Genomic DNA, 21,156 nt, shown 5'->3' with positions numbered 1-21,156 from the left:
AAAAACACCCACAGCAGCTGCTTGTCTTTGTCTTTATCTTGGCATGATTAACTGTAAATATACTTCATATATATTGTATTCTATTCTGAATGAAGCTTTGTCTACGATTTTAAAAATGGGTAGCCTACGATTTAAGAAATATGTTAATGTAATAAACTGCATTCAAAGTCTAATTCTTTTTCTTAAAAACAAGAAGAAGTCTTGTTTCTGGATGAGTTCTCTTCAAAGCCGGATGTAAAATGGTTATATCAGTTCATGAATTATTTAAATCAGGTGCCTGTCCTTTTCAACACCAAATTAAAGTCTCATAACTCTAATGTTATTATAATTCCTGTGTAGTCCTGGATCAGAGAAGTCTTACCATCCCATGAGATTGTCTGCAAGAATAAAAGCTTGAACAGGCATCACATAACTCTGCTACAGGGATGACGGCGTGTGTTTTTATTGCCTACTGTACCACTGAAAGCAAGGAAAGGTGAGCTGTCACTCAAGAATGCATCTCCTTGAAAGATGGACCTCCTCAACTCTGGTTCGTGTGGAGAGCTGGTTTAGCAGAGCAAGGATTTATGGGAAATATTGTTGTCAGATTAAAATTGTGTCTGTTTGGAACTTGAGTAAAAAGCGATACAGTTTTGGGAGACTTGTTATAATTTTTTATGAATGAATCCAACATTTATAGCTTAGAGACTTGTTGTGTTGCTTACCACACAAAAATGACAAAACCAGGACGCAGCATTGTGCTGAATATAAATATAGAATTCCTTCAAAATCAAAAATCTGTGAATTTCCAGTCATGAAAAGCACACCAGCAGCTTTAAATCTAAGTTTTCACTCCTGATTCCTCTCTCAGCAGGAATTCTGTTCTAATGAGCGTACATGTTCACTTTGAAGCATTTTAAGTTTGCCAAATGCGGACCCCACAGTGTGTGTAAACTACCTAGCAATTGGGTGACAACCATTCAAGGAGTACATGGGAATAAACACATAAAAATGGCCCAATCTAAAGAGCACAGTGACGCCCTGATTAGATGCTCACACCAGTAAAGGGCATGGCGTTTTTAATGAAATACCACATTATAGAAGTCTAATAAGCAGCTAGTCTTCCTTGGAAAAAGGTGTGTGGCATGAAGAGAGGATGCAAAACAAAACAAGAGTGAGTCTTTCTTTTATGACATCGGGGAAGCCACCACTTACCTCTTCCATATACATGGCCCCTCCAGGTATCTTTCCGGTGACATTTCCTTTAACCACAGCTCTTAAAAAATGTTGCATGTTGCTTAAAACATATAGTTACAGCACATAATAAAAGACCACTGACATCACTGTCTGTTTATTTCTAGTATGTGAATAAATCACGTGTAAGACTTTAAAATAGGTATGTCCCAACAAGTGTAAAACTCTACTTATAACTTAATTACTACAGTTTGAGCTCAGGAGAACTTGTTGCTAGGGTTAGCATGCTAATGGCAATTTCCAACATACTGTTGTTTAGCAGTTAAAATATTCATGATAAACTTACGCTCTAAATTAACTGTTTTTATTGTATAATGTGCTACCATGCTTAGCACAAATGTTTTATTTGAGGGAAGGAGTTGTCAGTCTATGTTCTGCTAGTCTGCCTACCGGCTTTACTTTGTACATTACTGTTCTGCAAACAAACCCAAAATGCCCTGCTAAAGTGCTTGAGTATACAACTCCATATCATGAAGTCTAAGTGATGGAAGAAGTGATTAATCATCTTAGCTTAGTGTGTTAGCAAGGCGCAGATCCAGGGTATGGGCCTGTGTTCAAATTAACTATTGGGTCTTTGCATTAAAATGTGGCACATATGTTCAGTACAGATAAAAGGGGTAAATAAATGCTATTCATTTGTGTTTGGCCACACTAACTTTATGCCAAAAAAGTCTATATCCGCACCTGGTGTTAGAATGCTGAAGTACTGTTCAGCCCAAAGTACATCAGTAGCTATTAAATCTCAGTATTGGACCAATACAAATGATAACCTGGTTATGGCATAATGATACAGAAAATTGAAGGGATCATTGAAGATGTTACAATCTATCCCGAGGGAAAATTGATGTGCGAATTTTATGGCACATCTCATTTCCTCCAGGCGCCATTACACAAAAACATTTCAAGCAGTCAATGACATCTTTTTCCAAAGATATGTCAGTCTGAATCAGTCAGTCTTTGACTTGCTCAATAGACCAACATAGCCAAAAGCGATGCTTAGAAAAAAGTATGAACTAACACAACGTCACCTGTAGCGCTGTAGGCAGCTATCTGTTTTAATTAACAACCAGGAGCACTATCTCATTACCTCTGAGGTTTCTGATGAAAAATCTTGAAATGTAGATTTTTTTCCTCCTCACAAGTCCTCACAAGTACTGCAGGGAACATGTCTGCGGAGGGTCAATGGTCATCTGCTGTCAAACTGTCCGAGGTATGACGGGGGGGGGGAGGCTTTGCAAACCTGACAGAGACAGTACACAGGTCAGGTGTGGCAGTTTGTGATAGGAAACATTTGCAGGAGCTTGAATAAAGGTTATTGTCATGCAGTCAAAGATTCCACAGATCAAGCTCATGTGGGTCGTCAAACTTCTCTAAAAACAGATGAAGCGGAGCTGTTTAAAGGGGTAGACAGACACATTGGCATCTGCTGCATCTGATCCTGTCGAGGAACATGTCCGCTCTTGCATCACAATGTGGTGAACTCATTTGGCTCGATCGCTGTAGTTACAGTTACTGCAACACAAGCACAATTATTTCTGCAGAGCAACATGGAAACTTTATTTGGGAATCATTGCCAAGTGATCTCACTATTGCCCCTTAAAGTGAAAGGCAACTTTAAAATAATATTCAATAGAGTTTTGTCATTAGGTTTCTTTAAGAGTGAGGACAATCAGTGTCAACTCCTGCATGTACTTGTAATAATCCAACAACAAACCACAAAAGCCTGGCAACACAAAGTATCCTCAGCCATCACTCATCAGGTGTTACTTAAGGGCATGCACAGGATGCTTAATTCAAATATGTGCTCTGCTTTCGCAGACAAATACAGACTAGTAGAGATGCAAATATGCCTGCCGAGTAAGATACTCATCTGTGGTTAGGAGGAGGTTCAATCACTTATAGTACTATAAAAAAAAAACATCAGAAGGTGATTTTAAAATCCAATTACATCTAAAAGGAATACCAAGGCTGTATCTGATATCTTCAGGATGAGCAAACAGCATGCTCATTTCTCACACATTTGCTGCTCACAAGTTTCATGGTTAACTCTCTTTGGAAAAATTAAACTGTACAAAAAAAAACATAAATCACAAGACAAATTTGACTAGAATGACAAACACTGAATGTTTAAAAGACATAAAGACACAAAGTTCTACCAGAGAGCACAGAACAGATTCTGTTTTATGTGATGTAGGTGGATGATTTGACTCTTCTTAATGAATAACAACATTTTTCAAACACGTATGCCTTAAAACACTTGCACAAACCCACTCACTACACCGGTCTCTTTTAGTACACTAGCACCCTCTAGTGGATATATGATGGAATCACTATTTTAGAATCAATGCACCAGAGAGCTGTGACTGAAAATCATACTGTTGACTAAATGCACTCTCTGTTACAATTAATAATAAAGTGGGTTTAAGTGTTTAAGACCTGTGATGCCCCTGCTATGATCTGTCCAAAATGTCTGCAATATAAAGATATATTTCATGTTTTCCATCTGTGAACATTGCCTTAATATCAACAGTATACTGAGTATTTTGAATATACTTCCTTTTGTTACTTTGTTAAAACACGACAGAATAATAATGCTTAAATATGTACAGCTGTATGGATTATAATGTCAATATATTGTTATTTATAAACATTTGGAATTACGGTTGCTTTAAATTGAACTTGTGGTGGTTTATAGACTAGTTTAATTGTCACATTGATTAATCAGTTTTAATAATAATAATAAACTAATATCATGTTTTGAAAAATTGCCATTTAGAAATATTTTCACTTTTATTCCTGATAATAATACTCAACCTGTATTTAAAATGTAGTACTCACACATGTGGCGATATTACTTTAACCTTACATAAAGAACTTGAATTATTTAAGAGAAAAACTCAAAGAAAGAAAAATACATTTATTTTACTAATCATCATCATTCAGTTGTTTCTTTAAAGTTTAAACACAGTTACAATCCTAAATTGCACTTTTGACTACAGATGTGACTGTACTCATATACTGTATATCATAAAAGCAGTGGTGCTTATTGACTCTTAGTGCATGCTTAGCTGGTGTCTATGTAGTGTAATACAATTGCATTTGCAGTGGCCAGTGGCTGTAGACAAATCTGGATCTTGAGTTAAAGCAGTAACACCAGACTGGACTAAATATATTATTACAGTACTTTAAATGATAAGAATGATCAATGTACTGCATTGCACAAAAACATTGGGTTAGTGGATCCAGCAAGGGTCAGTGTGGGTCACAACATTGTACTGGGTCAAATAAACCAATTTTTGTGTTGGGGCTTTATTGACCCACACTTGGTCAGTTTTAATCAAAGTTTTTGGACTGGAGTGGTAACACATCATACAATTGAACACACTTTCTCACGCGTGTACATACAGTGATTAACTATACTGTGTGGCTGCCACTGTCACCAGTCGAGCTGCTAAGTTGGTGCAGAGTCCTCTAGCTTTTGGAAAGGGCATGTAACTAGCAACTGTGGTCATTTCAGCTATTTCCCTTGAACTAGGGCACTCTTAGTGACCCAACCAAAATAGGGGACAAATGTCAGGGTGGCGCTTGAAAACTTCACTCCCATTTACCCGGAACATTGTGTACAAATGTCAAAGTTTCACCATTTACGTGGTATTACACCTATTCCCATGTCGTTCTACGTTAATTAAACCACGCATTTAACAAGTAAGTTAATCTATGATATACCCTTTTGTCTGGCGTGTCATTCAGAAGTTACTTTAGCAGTCAGACAGGCCATCTCTGGAGGGCAGAATCATGGCAGAATGTCAGCTGGTCCTGGAGGCGCTTAACATCCGCGCATGCTCAGAAGTGGCGTTTTACGTCTAGCGCATGCGCAGTTGGGCCCACCGGCCATTCATTATAAAGCCGAAAGTTCCTCCGTCTCTTTCCACCTTCAGCCATTTTGACTATGTTGGGAGCTGTGGGACGCTGCTGCACCGGTGCTCTGCAGGCACTCAAGCCTGGGGTCCAGCCCCTCAAGGCCCTTGCTGGATCCCCAGCCGTCCTTTCACGTAAGTCCTGCATGCAGGGTGCTTTTTAACGAAATCAAAACGACTAAATGCGCTTGTCAGAGAAGGGCAGGGACATGCTAGTGTTAGCTTCTGCTAGCAACACGCTGGCTGCGCTCCTGCCGATGGCGCAGCAGGCCATAACAGAAAAATAAGAAAATTGTAACATTTTGGAGCTTTATTAGAATCTCCTACTGGTACACATTTATATTTGCGTCTTTATTTAAAGGTGTCACAAAGCAGAAAATGGCTGTGCGCTGTTGTTCTTGTGCTAGCAGTAATGACCTTTGAGAAATGACATGAGGTTGTGCAGAGGCTAACTTAGCATTACAAGTAGTGGTAGTTTTAGCAAGGTCTGGTTAGCATATTAGCAATGTTAATCTTCAACTGCATGTTTTATCAACAAACGCATTAAGGTCCACGCGAAACTTGAAGATTGTGATGCACTACAAACTAATTTGCAATTGAAGGTCCCGTCTGCAAAACAGCAACAGAAGCTACATTAGCAGCTTTAGCTTTACTTTTCATTCATCTGTCAGTGTCTTCACCTAAACTTTACACAGTCAAGGTGTAAACAGCGAATACGAGTTTCTACTGACGACAGTCCGTCTCTTTACTTAATAACCCTGTTGTGTCGTTTAAGCTTGATTTCTAAGATATTCGTAGTTTGGCCCATAACTGTGTCTTGACATTGAGGCGGACATTGTTGTCTGACTGCTTTATCCGGTGCTTTTCAATAAGTACTGTGGTATATAACACACAGATGAATACCTATATGGGATGTCAAGGTCATGCCTGTAGCCTCCCCATGTATGACACTGAGCTAAATGCACACTCTTGTTGTCTTTACAGGAAGAGATTATGTCGCACCTGCTGCGGCTTCTGCCATCGCCAATGGGCGCATTGTGGCTGTCATCGGTGCCGTCGTGGACGTCCAGTTCGATGAAGGCCTCCCTCCCATCCTCAACGCGCTGGAAGTGGCCGGTCGCGAGGCCAGGCTAGTCCTGGAGGTCGCACAGCATCTTGGTAAGCAGCTGCAACAGATAAACACAGAGGATCTCTTGGGTGAATTTGCAAAGTAAATGAGAATGTTGTCTTCAGGGGAGAGCACAGTGCGTACCATTGCTATGGATGGTACCGAGGGTCTGGTCCGCGGACAGAAAGTTATCGACACCGGTGCCCCCATCAGAATCCCAGTCGGTCCCGAGACACTGGGCAGGATTATGAATGTCATCGGCGAGCCCATTGATGAGAGGGGTCCCATCTCTACCAAGCAGTGAGTTATCCATGAAAAATAAGACTGTTTATGATCAAATCATCACTCTGCAGATTCTTACAGTGATTTCAATTAATTACATGTGACCATAATAAAAAGGAGCTTTGAATCATGAGCAACGAGAAGATGAAAAAAAACAGAGCTTTATAACATTTTAAATAGCTTTGTTCCATTAGAAATAATTGAACACGGTTCCTTCTCTCGCAGGACTGCACCCATCCACGCTGAGGCCCCTGAATTCACTGACATGAGTGTGGAGCAGGAGATTCTGGTAACTGGCATCAAGGTTGTGGATCTGCTGGCCCCCTACGCCAAGGGAGGAAAGATCGGTATGAGCTGGAGCAGAATAATTCACAGGCTGGATTGATGAGGCTTAAGTCTGAAACTAACCGTATATTTCTTATGCTCAGGTCTGTTCGGTGGTGCTGGTGTGGGCAAGACTGTGTTGATCATGGAGCTGATTAACAACGTGGCCAAGGCCCATGGTGGTTACTCTGTGTTTGCCGGTGTGGGAGAGCGTACCCGTGAGGGAAACGACTTGTACCATGAGATGATTGAGTCTGGTGTCATCAACCTGAAGGACACCACCTCCAAGGTCAGGGTGGTTTCAAGCATCCTCAAGAAAGTTGTAATTGTTGCATACTGGAAACTAATGTGACATGTTTACCTTTGGACCCTGCTAGGTGGCGCTGGTGTATGGACAGATGAACGAGCCCCCTGGTGCTCGTGCCAGAGTGGCTCTGACCGGACTGACCGTGGCAGAGTACTTCCGTGACCAGGAGGGTCAGGATGTGCTGCTCTTCATCGACAACATCTTCCGCTTCACACAGGCTGGCTCTGAGGTCGGTAAAACATCAAACATGTCCGCCAATTCAACCTCGGGTGTCGCCTAAAATGTTTCATAGTAACCTATCTCTTCTCTTACTTTCTTAGGTGTCTGCCCTTCTGGGTCGTATCCCCTCTGCTGTGGGTTACCAGCCCACTCTGGCCACTGACATGGGTACCATGCAGGAGAGAATCACCACCACAAAGAAGGGTTCAATCACATCTGTGCAGGTAAACAAAGCTGGATTGTGTTTATTAAATCCTTTAAGAAGTGTTTGATATGGGGAATTAAACTACCTGGATTATTTTCTCCACTAGGCCATCTATGTGCCCGCTGACGATTTGACTGACCCTGCCCCCGCCACCACCTTCGCTCACTTGGACGCCACCACTGTGTTGTCCCGTGCTATTGCTGAGTTGGGAATCTACCCTGCTGTCGACCCTCTTGACTCCACCTCCCGTATCATGGACCCCAACATTGTCGGAGCAGAGCACTACGATGTTGCCCGTGGTGTGCAGAAAATCCTTCAGGTTCGAGACTTTGTCATTCTTACTTTTTTTTTTTTTTTTAAACTTGCTTTTTATTTTTCAGTAGGTCTGACCTGTTACCTTCCTCCTTCTATAGGACTACAAATCCCTGCAGGATATCATTGCCATCCTGGGTATGGATGAGTTGTCTGAGGAGGACAAACTGACCGTGGCCCGTGCCCGTAAGATCCAGCGTTTCCTGTCTCAACCCTTCCAGGTGGCTGAGGTCTTCACTGGCCATATGGGCAAGCTGGTACCCCTCAAAGAGACCATCAAGGGCTTCCAGAGCATCCTGGGTGGTAAGTTTATCAAAATTCAGTCCATTAATTTTCTCTTTTCTCTCCCCATGTTTTGTCCCCTTAATGCTAATGTTGCCTCTTGTACCTGTTTTCCCTGTAGGCGTGTACGACCCTCTCCCCGAGCAGGCCTTCTACATGGTCGGTCCCATCGAGGAAGTCGTCCAGAAGGCTGAGAAGCTGGCTGAGGAGCACTCTAGCTAAACAATCTTTAACTGTTGTTGGGGAAAAGAGGTGAAAACAGAAGGAAAGGGGTTCTGTGGTTAGGAGCACTTGGTTTGTAAAACATGTCAAAAAAATTCAAATGTACCTGTCTCGTCATCCTGAAAGAAAGTTCTATTTAATGTTTCCAATGAAAGATGGAATTAAACACTGTCTTTACACAAACAGCTCGTCAACTGTATATTTCCTATCGGCTCTGATAGTTTTAGACTATAGTTCCTGGTGGATGTTTTCATGAAATGACTGTCTTCATCCACACTGACCACAAGATGGCAATGTTGAGCCATATGAATTGTGTTGCAGCTTCCCACATACTGAAATAAAACAGTGGACAAACATTTGGATGAGTTTGTTTCGACTTAATAAAATTCACAACAGATTAAAGAAATGTGATACTACTAGTGAACACATTAACTTTTACAGTCAGCGGTATGTGCGCACAGTGAGAAACAAGCAGTGGTTTAGGATTTAATGCTCCATACTTAACAACAGAGGGTGCTTAAGTAATCCTTTCTGAACTTTGAACAAACTACTTCCTGAATGTATCCTACCTGATGGCTTTCATCCAATCTGATAACAACTAGACCCTGAATGTTAACTAGGTTAGAGGACGCTGACCTGAGGGTTGTTGCATCAATTTAAAGGGCCAGAGGATGTTTAATAAGGGGGGGTGGGAATAATAAAATGTGTTACTTAGGCTACATGGAGTTAAATCAAATCCCTTTTTTACATACAGTTTAAGTGAAAGCCAGCAGAGACAGCAATCATAAACACTTCCAGCATTCAGATCTACAATAAGATAAAACTTTTCAAATATGTTGCTTTGCATTAAGATGAACAACCAATGAGATGTCATGAGGAAACAATATCTTGTTTTTTAATCCCTAAATCGTTTGTTTGGCACCAATGTTTAAGTGATATAACAGGTCTGTCTCTGCTGTTTTCCAATTCCACGAAGGGAATCACTGAAATCAGCAGCCTTGCTCAATAACCTTTCAAACACGCCTGTCCTCAAGGCCAAGATCAGACTAAGCCTTTAGATAAGATAACTTCAAAAATGGCTCCAAATGACCTTGTGTTAGAAAATCAGGTCTGTAGATAATAGAAGTGATATAAACAAACAGATAAAGCAATTCTTCAAATGAACTGTTTATAGTGTGTTTTTTTAATGTTGGTAACAAAAAGTGCACAGACATACAGCTTTGGTTGTGAATGACATATTACTGGATTGTTTAAACAGCATACAAATGTGCACACATCACTTAAAAAAACAACTTCATTGTTTTGGCTTGGCAATAGGAATAAGCTCTCTGCTCATGATGTAATCGCTGACACAGCTTGGCATGTATGAGAGCGGCAGCCAGAACAGCTTGGCGTCCCAGCCTGGAGAGTAACGGGTACGGGGCCGGACAGCGGCTACAGCGTGCTCCATGCAGTTCACCACCTTCATCAGGTCTCCATCACTGATCTTATCGACTTTCTCTGCTATTACGTCTAAAGCTAGGGGATTAAAAAAAACAAAACAGTGGAATAAATGGAAAATTATAATGAATGACGTGAAATCAGACACAAAAATGGAGAAAAAGAACACAATCTGAACTTACCTTTCTGCAGATATTCAGGGCCGTAGTCATCTCTGACATGCTGGGGCATTCTCTCCCAGAGGGTTTTGACATTTTTGCTCAGAATACCAACATCTGTCACGTTTGTTTTGAAGAAGCCCGGCTCAATGCAGAGGACTCTGATGCCGAAAGGCTCCATATTTAACCTAAGTTGTAAACATTGTTAGTCACTGTTTGAGTGCAATGTTCAGAACCCTTGACATACTGACAAATAATTCATTTTGCTGGTTAATTTTTCACCTGAGACTGTCATTGAAAGCCTCCACACCGTACTTGGAGATGGTGTACGGGCCTCCTGTGACGCTGATCCTACCGAACACGCTGGCTACATTCACCACCCTTCCCCTAGCCTTCTTAATTAGCGGCAGGACGCTCAGGGTCACTGCGATGACCCCGTTTAGGTTCACATCCAGCATGGATTTGTAGTCGTCAATGGTGAGCCAGTCACAGGGGGCGGAGGGGACAGAAACGCCTGCATTGTTCACCACAGCCCACAAGCCTTAAAGAGCCAAAAAGAATAGAAAACATCCAGTCAGTGAAGTTACTAACACTTCACCTACATTCAGCAGCTCTTTAAGAAAACAGAGTCCAGTGTTGCAGAAGAGAAAATGAAAAGTTTGATCAATAAAATACATTTGGAAAACATTTAGTTTCAAAACCAAGATGTGTAGGAAATACACATTTTCAACACAAAACACAGAGTTGAGCTAAGGGCTTTTTCTTCTTCTTTCTTCTTAATTTGACAGATATTGGGCCATAAAACCAAAGTCCTTGATAAAATAAAATCAATATTTTAGCCTGTTTGCATGTTACCATTTGTTTATTCGCACCAAACATATAGCTAAGCTAATACTGCTGTCTTATCAGAATGAGCAACAGGCATTAGCTGTAGCAGAGTTAATGCCAAACTACAAACTGGAATCAATTTGGATACTTTTACTTTTTGGACAATTCCTCACTTTGTGTACAAAACTTCTTGGGAATAAATCAGAAAGTTTACATTCAATCTGGACAACAAAAAAAGGAATACTTTAATACTCCACACTCACCGCGTTCCCCGACTTTGTCATTGATCATTCCTGCAACTTTAGCAATGCTGTCCTTGGACCGGACGTCGAGGTGAGTCGTGATCAAGTTGCTGGAGCAGGACTTCTTCAGATCCTCTTCCCCCTTTTCAGTGAAACAAGAGGCAATGACTCTGAACCCATGCTTGTCCAGATGGCGGGCCAGGAGGTTACCGAAGCCACTGTCGCAGCCAGTGATGTAAACATACTTGCTGCCCTTATCTGAGATCCTGGGTAGCTCCTTGACCCAGCGGTACAGGTAGTAGAAGACCACCAGCCCAAGGAGGTACAGAAACATGACTGCAGGAACACAGAGGGAGAACGGTGAGCTCCACTCAGCACAGAGTCTGAGCCGCACTGAGCAGAGTGAGCTGGTGTGAGGCAATCAAGTGTTGTGTAACTTGTAAGATAAACTGATTTGAGTCATTCCAGCCTATTTGACCTAGTTTACATTGTGAGAGAACTTCCCAACTGCTGAATGGTTAGCAGCTTTTCCCCCAACTCTTGAACTCTGAACTCTGTTCACTTTTATTCCAGTAAAACTGACTTGTTTGTTTTAACCACCATAAAAAGTGAATGATTAACAGATGTGTTAACAAAGTAAATGAGTAAGCACTATTTTTGTTTTTATGACCTTCAGTGGACCAGAACGGGGTTCTGAGCTACACGTACACCTCTGTACATTGGGCGCACGCACCAACTGTGCCCCCATATAACTGTTTTCAAGTGAACTTTGACATTTCTAATAGGATTTAGCAATAAGAAGAAACTGCTTCTGTACTAAATAATTTGTAGACATGTCATCAAAAAGGCTAATTAAATACAAAGAGAGTTCATGCAATCTTTAAAAATGATAATCCCTTGCACTGACATTCATAATATAAAAAATAAAACCGTTTTCTGCCCCCTTAGAAGTGTCTCAGACAATATCCTCTGAGATTTTAAATCATCGTTTAACTGTGTTAACAAGACAAAATAATATGTCACACCTGTAGTGCAGAGGTCTTCCTGGACAGTCTCAGCTCACAGTTCAATGCCACAGTTGTTTAGCTTGCAGTCTAGACAAATAGCAAACTTGTCCACCAATGGGAGGGCTGCAGAGATGAATGTGATCTCCAGCTATAGACAAGCCGACAGTTGACACCTATCTGGGATAAGAGATGCAAAAAGTACATGGAAAATAGATTTGACAGTATTTCAAATGAAAGTTACACTAAGAAATAAAGTCGCCTTCAATAAAAATAAATCTTCATATTTTTATCTACATATAAATCTTTTAAAAAGGCTTAATGATTCAGTATGTATTTCATTCCAGTTGATTTTTCTTCTAAACGTTTTCCAGAAAGTTAAAATATATATTTTTTTCTAAAATAACAAACTTTAACTACACTTATCTTAAAAAAAATGCCCCTAGAGTACGGATAACAAGCCCTTAGTTCAGCTCACTTTTCGATGAATTTCTCATTACAGCATAATTTAGCATCGTCAGTCCATTCCTTGCAGTGTAATGCTCCTTCACAATTGCATTTAAGTGTTAATTTAGAAATGTTTTGCAACTAGAAAGCCTTAAAACTCCAAGCTAGACCAGCAACCTAATCATATGAAGTTGATGCTAACATATCACACGTGTTAGGAAACAATTGAGAGGCTACTTACCTCAGATCTATCAGTGACAGCTCTACCAGTCTTTTCTGGCCCCTCTATTTTAAAGATATTTAAATTAAGTAAGGAGGGGACAACACATTTTCCTTATTTACTTTTTCTCTTCTATACTTCAAGGCAAATTCATATATTTACTTTAACTCTTCTCCACATAGACTAAGGGCAAATTAAAGTATTTATTTATACTGTTGGTCTTGTTTCCAACACTTCAAACACAAATAAATACATATTTTAAATATAAAATACATAATTTCCTGGACTGTTGCCTGAACCAATATAGCACTAGCAGTGCCAGTAATAGAGGGGAAACAAGCTGCTTCCTGTGTCCTCTTGTTATCTGATGGTCATTTCCTGGTAGGGGTTAGATTTAGGTTTCCTGTTTTGTTGAAAAGATTTTTAAAATACTGCACTCACTATTGAGTTTTAACATATTGTTTTCTGTCTTACTCACTTAATAAAATAAAAGAAATACCTAAGCAATACTCACAGAAGAGACATATCCTTTATGCTACTTGTTCCATCTTTTGCACTACAAACTAGAGATACAGGTTTGTTTTTCTCACTAGTTCACAGTATGTTTCCAGTGTAAACTTTGGCTTTCAGAGGGTTTTTTCAGGGGATCATCTTTTTTTTTTTACCACAAGATGGCAGCAGTGTTGTCTGGTAATTAATGTCCTATTGCACAGATGCTACCTTCAAGTACGGTGTCCTTGTTATTTACACAGAGCATCAAAGCAAAGTCATTAAATAAGTTTAACTTACAAATTCAACATAGTTGATAATGCTGCTTCCCATCTCTTAATATCAAGAGGAATTAGGGAATATAAAGAAATCATTTTGGATAATCGGAACAGTTTCCTTTTTGTATACTTTACATGACATGTACTGTATGTTCAGTCATGTGTAAAAAGTAGGGCTGGGAAACGATTAAAAGTTTTAATCGCGTTAATAGCATGAGTTCCTGTGATTAATCACGATTAATCGCATTGTTATACGCAAAATCTAATAATGAATTCAAAAGTAGTGTATAGCGCACTTTAATTGTAAATGTACTTCTCAACTTAAACAATGTAATCAAAGCAAATAAATACAAAACTAAAGCTTATTGCATCGGTTGCAGTCTGGACGCAGAGTGGTGAGAGTCTGCTCTCTGACTGCAGCTGGGTCTGCTGCGCGAGGCTACACTGACAGCCTGTGAGAGCTTTTGGAAGGGGGAGGGGCTCACGGCAGCACCCGCTGCTCGGTGAGGACAGAACTGCAGAGCAATACGTGCTTTCACGTCAGTTTCTTACACCGAAAAAGTCTCCAATAACACCAGAAAAAGTCGCTAGATTTGTCGCTAGTAGCTGTTGACAAAAAAAGTCGCCAAGGCGGTTTGGAAAGTCGCCAGATTTAGCGAGAAAGTCGCCAAGTTGGCAACACTGTTTCCCGTGAGCGCAGCAGCAGACATGCGCAGCAGACATGCGCAGCAGTAAGCAACATACTAGGCTCGCTCACGATGGAATTTTACAAAATAAAAGCCAGTGAGCAACAGACTTTCACAATAAGAAAATAAATAATAAAAACTGCGTTAATGCGAGATGAAATAATTGTCGGCGATAATTACCTAATGAGTTAACGCGAAAATAACGCGTTAACGTGCCCAGCCCTAGTAACAAGCTCTATGTAGGGAACAGTTTTCCTTACAAATAAATCCAATTTTAACTGAAGCTAAAATAATAAAAAGCTACCCTAGAAACATTAGTTTGTCATTTTTTTATAATCGTATGCCTTAAAAGGTTATTTTAACCTCACCCTCGACCGTTTGGATAAGATGAAGATTGTATGAAAATCACCATTTACCTTTTTTTAAACCAATTATGTCTTTATCCTTTGAAACCTAGTGTTCATAAGCTTTGTATTTGTCAATTCCTGACTGCACTTGAAGGCAGCGGTGAATGACCGACTGTTCATACTGAGCTGTCACTTGTGTTTATGTATAATCCATGCTGGCAAAGTCAGTCATCTCATGACAACACCAATTTAATACAGGATGCAAATAGAGACTAATGATTAACATCTAGAACGTAGGCTCGTTTTATTCAATCATTAAAACCTCCAGAAGCATCAGAAAACATGAACTATTGGAAATGAGATTCAGTGTTTGATGGCATAACTCATCTTTGATTATCCTTGGATAGAAATTTGTACCTTCAAAGACGGGATACTAATGAAGTTGTGCTGTTCTACAGAACTATGAAGGCTGGTTATCTGAGCCATTATTTCCATTTTAATTCTTTCAGCGTTCAGAAACGTTTTCTCAAATGTCTTCTATGGTTAATTAAGGTTTTCTGACATCTAGATCTAGGTCTAGAGACCCTCAAGCAGGCATACTGTTCCTACTTCTCTTTCAGTTATGATTATCGCTCCTCTCCAGCCTCTTGTCCAAATTTGGATCATTCCTCCACAACGTGTCATCATTGGTTCCACATTGGTCTTTGAAAAAACCCGGTAGCCTATACGCAAATATTCTACAAACTTGTTGAGAAAATAACTCTCTGCCGAATTGCGCACACTAAGTCCTCTCCATCCGTCAAGTCCTCTGCGCAAATCACCTCCTCAACGCGTCAAGAAGGAGAAGAAGAGGCGGGTTTATGAGTTTAACGCTTTCTGATTTTAAGGTAAAAATAAGGGTCAAGGTAAAATAAGTGTAAAAACAAACCCACACACTCAAAAGCTAAACAGAACATATAGGGTAAAACTAATGTCTATTTATAAGTTTAATTATTGTTAAAACATAAAATCGTTATATAATTAATACACATTGTAATGTTGTGGGTTATGATGGCAAATAATAGGTTAAAGGACATGTATTTATGAAGTTAAAGGTAGGCCTATATAAATGTGTAGAACAATTTTTGATGAATTAACAGTTTTTTAAAAGGGCCTCAGGGTTTGAGAAAATAACAGGTTCATTATTGTGCTGTATTATCTCAGTAAAAGTACCTAAATGTACTTATGGAAGATTTTGTTTTTATATGACATCAAAGTCATATTATTCATAAGTATTTAAAAGTACTTCATATTACTTGTGCATGTAGTCTAGGAAGTACTAAGTCCAACAATATCTGAATCATTTTCTACTTATGGAAGAATTTTCTTTTACAAGACATCAAAGTCATAAAAAAGAGTCATTATCGTGATTTATAAGGGACTTTGACAGTGGATTTCTCAAAAAGTACACAGTAAAAGTACTTCATAGTACTTGTGCATGTAGTCTAGGAAGTACTAAATCCAACCATATCAGAATCATTGTGTACTTATAGAAGAAAATATATATAATTATTGTTTTCTCCAAGAAAACTGTTTTTTCTTTTTTTAATTGTGAACACCTTATTTTGAAAAACGGAAGTTACCGCAGACTTGCAGAATTATTCTCAAACTAACTTCCCCGACCTCCGAAGCTATTCCCTGAACAGTATTGTAGTGGCTTGATCTTGCTTTTCAAAGGTTTGAGCTACTGAGGGGCTGATAGTCTACCGTACTTAATTGACGCGTTGTTTCCGTGTTTCGTGGCAATAATTCAATCAACTCCGTGCTGTCACGCTCAAACGGGTTTATCTGAATCGTTCATTTACAATACATGTTCTGGTCGTCTACATACACTTATTCCATTATAACTTGAATGTAAAACAAAGCCAGGATAAATGTTCCATTCACGATACATTTTAACAGCGGTCAAAAACTGTGTGCCTCTCACGGTGGGCTGCTCACCTGTCCGTGATTAACTCTTCTTCTACTTGTAACCTTCCCAACACCAAAGTGAATGTGCCCCCTACTGTGAGCACAAGGAACTACCACAGAGCACACACATACTGAACACACAATGGCTCTAACACGCCGGCCCCTAATTGTTTATGGCACTTACATAACAATTACCTTCAAATGTAACACACAGAGCCATCATGTAAGCAATATACATACAAATTGTACCACATCCCAAATATAACCTTGTTTTAGTCAGCATTGAGATTAATAGTGACCTCTAACAACTTGTAACTTCCTGCAGCAGACAAAGCTTAGTGACAGGTCTTTCCAAGATGCTTGTCTTTGTCTGGAGACGCACAGAGCGTACAAAGCCTTTTCTGTCTGGGAAAGTTTCCAACACTCTACCAAGAAGCCAGGATCCACGTGGAGCTCCAGAATCCACTACAACAACAATGTCTCCGGGAAGGAAATTTCTCCTCTCTTGATTCCATTTTGTCCGCTCTTGAAGTAAAGGGAGGTACACCTGTACCCATCTTTTCCAGAAAAGATCTGCGATGTATTGGACTTGTTTCCATCTCCTTTTAACGTATACATCGTTCTTGCTAAAGAGTCCAGGTGGTAAGACTGGTTTACCTTTCATCAACAGAATGTGGTTAGGAGTGAGAGGTTCGAGATCGTTGGGATCATCTGAAAGCTTAGTGAGAGGACGATCATTCAATATGGCCTCGACCTCGCACAACACTGTGTGGAGTCCATCATCATCCAAGATTTGCTGATGTAATACAGAAGTGAGTACTTTCCTGACCATCCGGATGACACGTTCCCAGACTCCGCCGTGGTGCGATGCTGAAGGCGGGTTAAAGTTCCACTGAATACCTTCCTGCAGTAGAACTCCCTGTATCCAACTGTGATTCAAGGATGTTACTGCTTCCCTCAGCTCTTTCTCTGCTCCAACAAAATTTGTGCCATTATCTGAACGCATTGAAACCACTTGTCCTCTTGGGCTGATGAACCTTCGTAAAGCATTAATACATGCATCCGTATCCAATGATGGAGCCACTTCCAAATGGACAGCTCTGCTGGCCAGGCAGGTAAAGATGACACCATAATGCTTACAAAGACTTCTACCTCTCCTTACTTCGATAGGTCCGAAGTAATCTACTCCGACATTTGTGAAAGGAGGGAGATCAGGAAGAACCCTTTCCTTTGGTAGGTCGGCCATTTTTTGTTCGCCTACAGTTCCCTTATATCGCCTACAGAAACAACATTGCGATATAATTTTCCTCACAGCTGAATTGGCACTTGTTATCCAAAACCTTTTGCGCAGCCTTGACAGTGTATGATTTCTTCCACTGTGGCCCACTTGTAGGTGAATGTGCCTCAATATGAGTGTGGAGATGTATTGATCTTTTGAGAGAATGAGAGGATGCTTTGTCTCTTCTGGCAGAGCTGCCTTACTCAATCGACGTCCAACTCTCAAAAGTCCATCTTTGAAGCATGGATCTAGTTTGTAGATGACGCTGGCTGTCGCTACAGACTTTCCAGCTGACAGTGCGTCAATTTCTTCTTTAAACCTTTGTTGCTGACAGTAGCGAACAATAGAAACTTCAGCCTCCAACAGATCATCTGGCAACAAGGTTTGACCTCCTAATGCACTTTTGGCTTTTTTCATCTCCAATGATACATACTTGGATGCATCATCTGCATCTTTTCTGTGAACCTCAAGCGCATGTAATTCTCTCCTCCTTTCTACCAACTGTAGAAGAGTCCTTTTCCATTTGTGAAACCATGCGACTGCCACCTTCAATCTCCTCCAATCGGAAAAATGTGCTATGAGCTGGTCTGTAGCATCAGGTGAGTCTTTGGTTATGATTGTATTTACTGTGACATCCTTCTTGACTTCTGGATCATCAACTCCCATTGTTGCTTCCGTGGCATCAGAAAGCCAATCCTTTTCTGGTTCATACAGAAACTTTGGGCCCTCAATCCATCTACCACCATTCAGCAAATCTCCAACTTTCATACCTCTGGAGGCATCATCAGCAGGGTTCTCCTTAGTATGGATATACCTCCACTGTGAGACATGAGTTGCATCTCTGATTGTTGTCACCCTATTTGCCACAAACGTGTGGAAGCGTTTGTCCTCATTCTTTATGTACTTCAACACTGAAGTGCTGTCCGTCCAGAAAGTTGAGTGATCCTGTTTGAGGGGGGTGACTCTGGCTTTGCCCAGCAGAAACAAGACATGGACACTGCTTTTGCTGTTCTCAATCCTGAGATAGGTAACAATGCCAAATCCCTCCTGGCTAGCATCAGAAAAGTGATGCAGTTGCGCCTTAGTGAGCTGTCCAAAGTGTTTGGGCTTAATGCACCTCTCAACTTTAAAAGAATCCATCCCTTTCAGGTCTTCCAGCCATCTTATCCACTGATTGCCAATGTCTGCAGGTATGTTGTCGTCCCATCCACAACGTCTCCTACAGAGCTCCTGCAACATGATCTTGGCTGGCAGTGTTATTGGTGCAAGGAAACCCAGTGGATCATAAACTGAACTGATCACAGACAACATTCCTCGCCTGGTAGAAGGTTGTTCCTTTAACATCATCTTGAACTTAAATGAGTCTGACTCCACACACCACTGCAGCCCAAGTGCTCTCTCTACTGGAAGCTCATCTCTATCCAGATCCAATTCTCTCCAATCCTTAGCCCTGTGCTCCTCTTCAATGGTTTGCAAGACTGCACGGCTGTTACTGACCCATTTTGTCAGAGTGAAGCCTCCTTTCTGACAGATGTTGTTAAGAGCTTGGACCATGGCAACCGCCTCCTCTTCTGAGAGCAAGCTCTTCAAGCAGTCATCCACATAGAAATTTTGTTTGACTGTTTCCACCACCTGTGGCGAAAAGTGAGCGCTATTGTCCTCAGCTGTTTTCCTCAGTGCATAACTGGCACAGCTTGGGGAAGAGACGGCACCGAACAAGTGAACTGTCATTCGATACTCCACTATCTCTTGACTCACATTGCCCTCAGGCCACCACAAGAATCGAAGGAAGTCTTTGTCTTCTTCGGCCACCTTGACCTGGTAGAACATAGACTGTATATCCCCCATGAATGCTATGGGCTCCTGCCTGAATCTTGTAAGGACCCCAAACAGGGAACTAGTGAGGTTGGGGCCTTGAAAAAGCTGGCTGTTAAGCGAGGTTCCTTTAAACTCAGCTGCACAGTCGAACACAACACGTAAAGTGGCCTTTTTGGGATGACGTACAGCGTGGTGGGGTATATACCAGAGCTTTCCATTTCCACAGTCCAGCTGATGGCAAGGCACCCTTTCTGCATAGCCATTCCTGATAACATCTGTGAAGAAGCTGGTATATTCCTTGTGATATAACTCATCTTTCCTGAACTTCCCTTTTAATCCCATCAGCCTTTGCTTGACCATTGAGAGATTATTTGGAAGAGTGGGCAGATTTTTCCTGAAGGGCATTCTCAGGCTGTAATGCCCATCCTGAAGCTTTGCTGACTTGTCCATTATCTCCAAGAACCTGAGGTCCTCTCTTGACATTGCCCTTTCCTCTGAACTCATGGTTGTATTGGTTGCTTAGCATTTCCTCCAACTTGCATACAGAGATCCTATTTACAGCAGCCACTGAAAACCCTGTTTTAGGTTTGCTGTTCTCTCTGTCTCGAAGGGGACCATTAACCACCCAGCCTAATACAGTTCTTAGGGCATATGGGCCGTTCCCCTGGCTGTTGACAACCTCCCACGGCTCCAATACCTTGGGGACGTTGGTACCAATCAACAAGTTAACGTTGGCATCTATGCAAGGAATTTTGACGTCAGAGAGGTATGGCCACTTTGCTAGCTCTTCCTGTGTGACAACATTGCTAGTGGTCACAGGCATTTTACTTTGAGTGAGAACTTCTGGTAGTCTGTAAAAGAAGTTACTGTCAAAACCAGCAACCTCCAGACCATTCAGGGCACTAGTAGCAACAACCTTCTCTTGTCCCATAGTGTGTAAAAGGAAGTTAGTTCTTCTTCCAGTAATGTTCAACCTCTGCATAAGACGCTCTGAACAGAATGTAGCTGTACTGCCAGGATCAAGAAACGCATATGTTTGAAGGATTCTGTCTCCTTTGATGGCTTTAACCTGGACTGGCAGAATGGACAGGATGCTGTCCTCCTTTCCGGCCCCTGTATGACCACAAGTTTCTGAGGAAGCTGGTGTTATGTATGGTTTTTCCTTTGATTGTTCACTTTCTGTGCTGGCTGTTGGCTTCGAGATATGAAGAACAGTTGGATGGTATTGACCACAAACTTTGCAAGTCAAGCGCCTGTCGCAATCCTTGCTCCTGTGTCCAATACACAGGCATCCAAAACACGCCCCTTTCTCCTTTAAAAAGACAATTTTATCACAATGTTTCTTCTTTTCAAGCTTTGGACACTCGTCCAATGGGTGAAACTGAGAACAGCACACACAAGTGTGTTTAGAACTTTTCAAGGAATCCTGCCCTTTTGGGACTGACCATGAACTCCCAGATTCCTTGGTTGTGTCAACAGCTGTGACTGTAGTTGCAAAGCTGTTACCTTTGACTCTGCTGAACTTGGGCTGTGACTTGAACCTGTTAACACTCTTCATG

General features: G+C 41.0%; 2 protein-coding genes across 2 annotated transcripts; one reads left to right on the top strand and one right to left on the bottom strand.

The window, feature by feature from the left end:
- Positions 1–5,126: 5,126 nt before the first annotated feature.
- On the top strand, positions 5,127–8,767 carry atp5f1b (ATP synthase F1 subunit beta). The gene is made up of 10 exons (XM_061032942.1): positions 5,127–5,285; positions 6,135–6,308; positions 6,384–6,558; positions 6,766–6,887; positions 6,969–7,153; positions 7,242–7,400; positions 7,492–7,614; positions 7,702–7,914; positions 8,009–8,210; positions 8,311–8,767. Exons 1-10 carry the CDS (start codon positions 5,183–5,185, stop codon positions 8,409–8,411), a joined length of 1,557 nt encoding a protein of 518 aa, XP_060888925.1. The 5' UTR covers positions 5,127–5,182; the 3' UTR covers positions 8,412–8,767.
- An 806-nt stretch (positions 8,768–9,573) lies between these two features.
- LOC132959751 (retinol dehydrogenase 7-like) lies at positions 9,574–12,263 on the bottom strand. Its single transcript, XM_061032943.1, has 5 exons — positions 12,105–12,263; positions 11,101–11,415; positions 10,292–10,550; positions 10,034–10,197; positions 9,574–9,929 (listed from the first exon to the last, which is right to left on the bottom strand). The coding sequence occupies exons 2-5, from the start codon at positions 11,411–11,413 to the stop codon at positions 9,706–9,708; spliced, it is 960 nt and encodes a 319-aa protein (XP_060888926.1). The 5' UTR covers positions 11,414–11,415; positions 12,105–12,263; the 3' UTR covers positions 9,574–9,705.
- Between the last annotated feature and the right edge of the window lie 8,893 nt (positions 12,264–21,156).

Source organism: Labrus mixtus, chromosome 24, assembly GCF_963584025.1.
Source record: "Labrus mixtus chromosome 24, fLabMix1.1, whole genome shotgun sequence".
Classification (NCBI taxonomy): Eukaryota; Metazoa; Chordata; class Actinopteri; order Labriformes; family Labridae; genus Labrus; species Labrus mixtus.
This window is presented reverse-complemented; position numbering and strand designations above follow the sequence as displayed.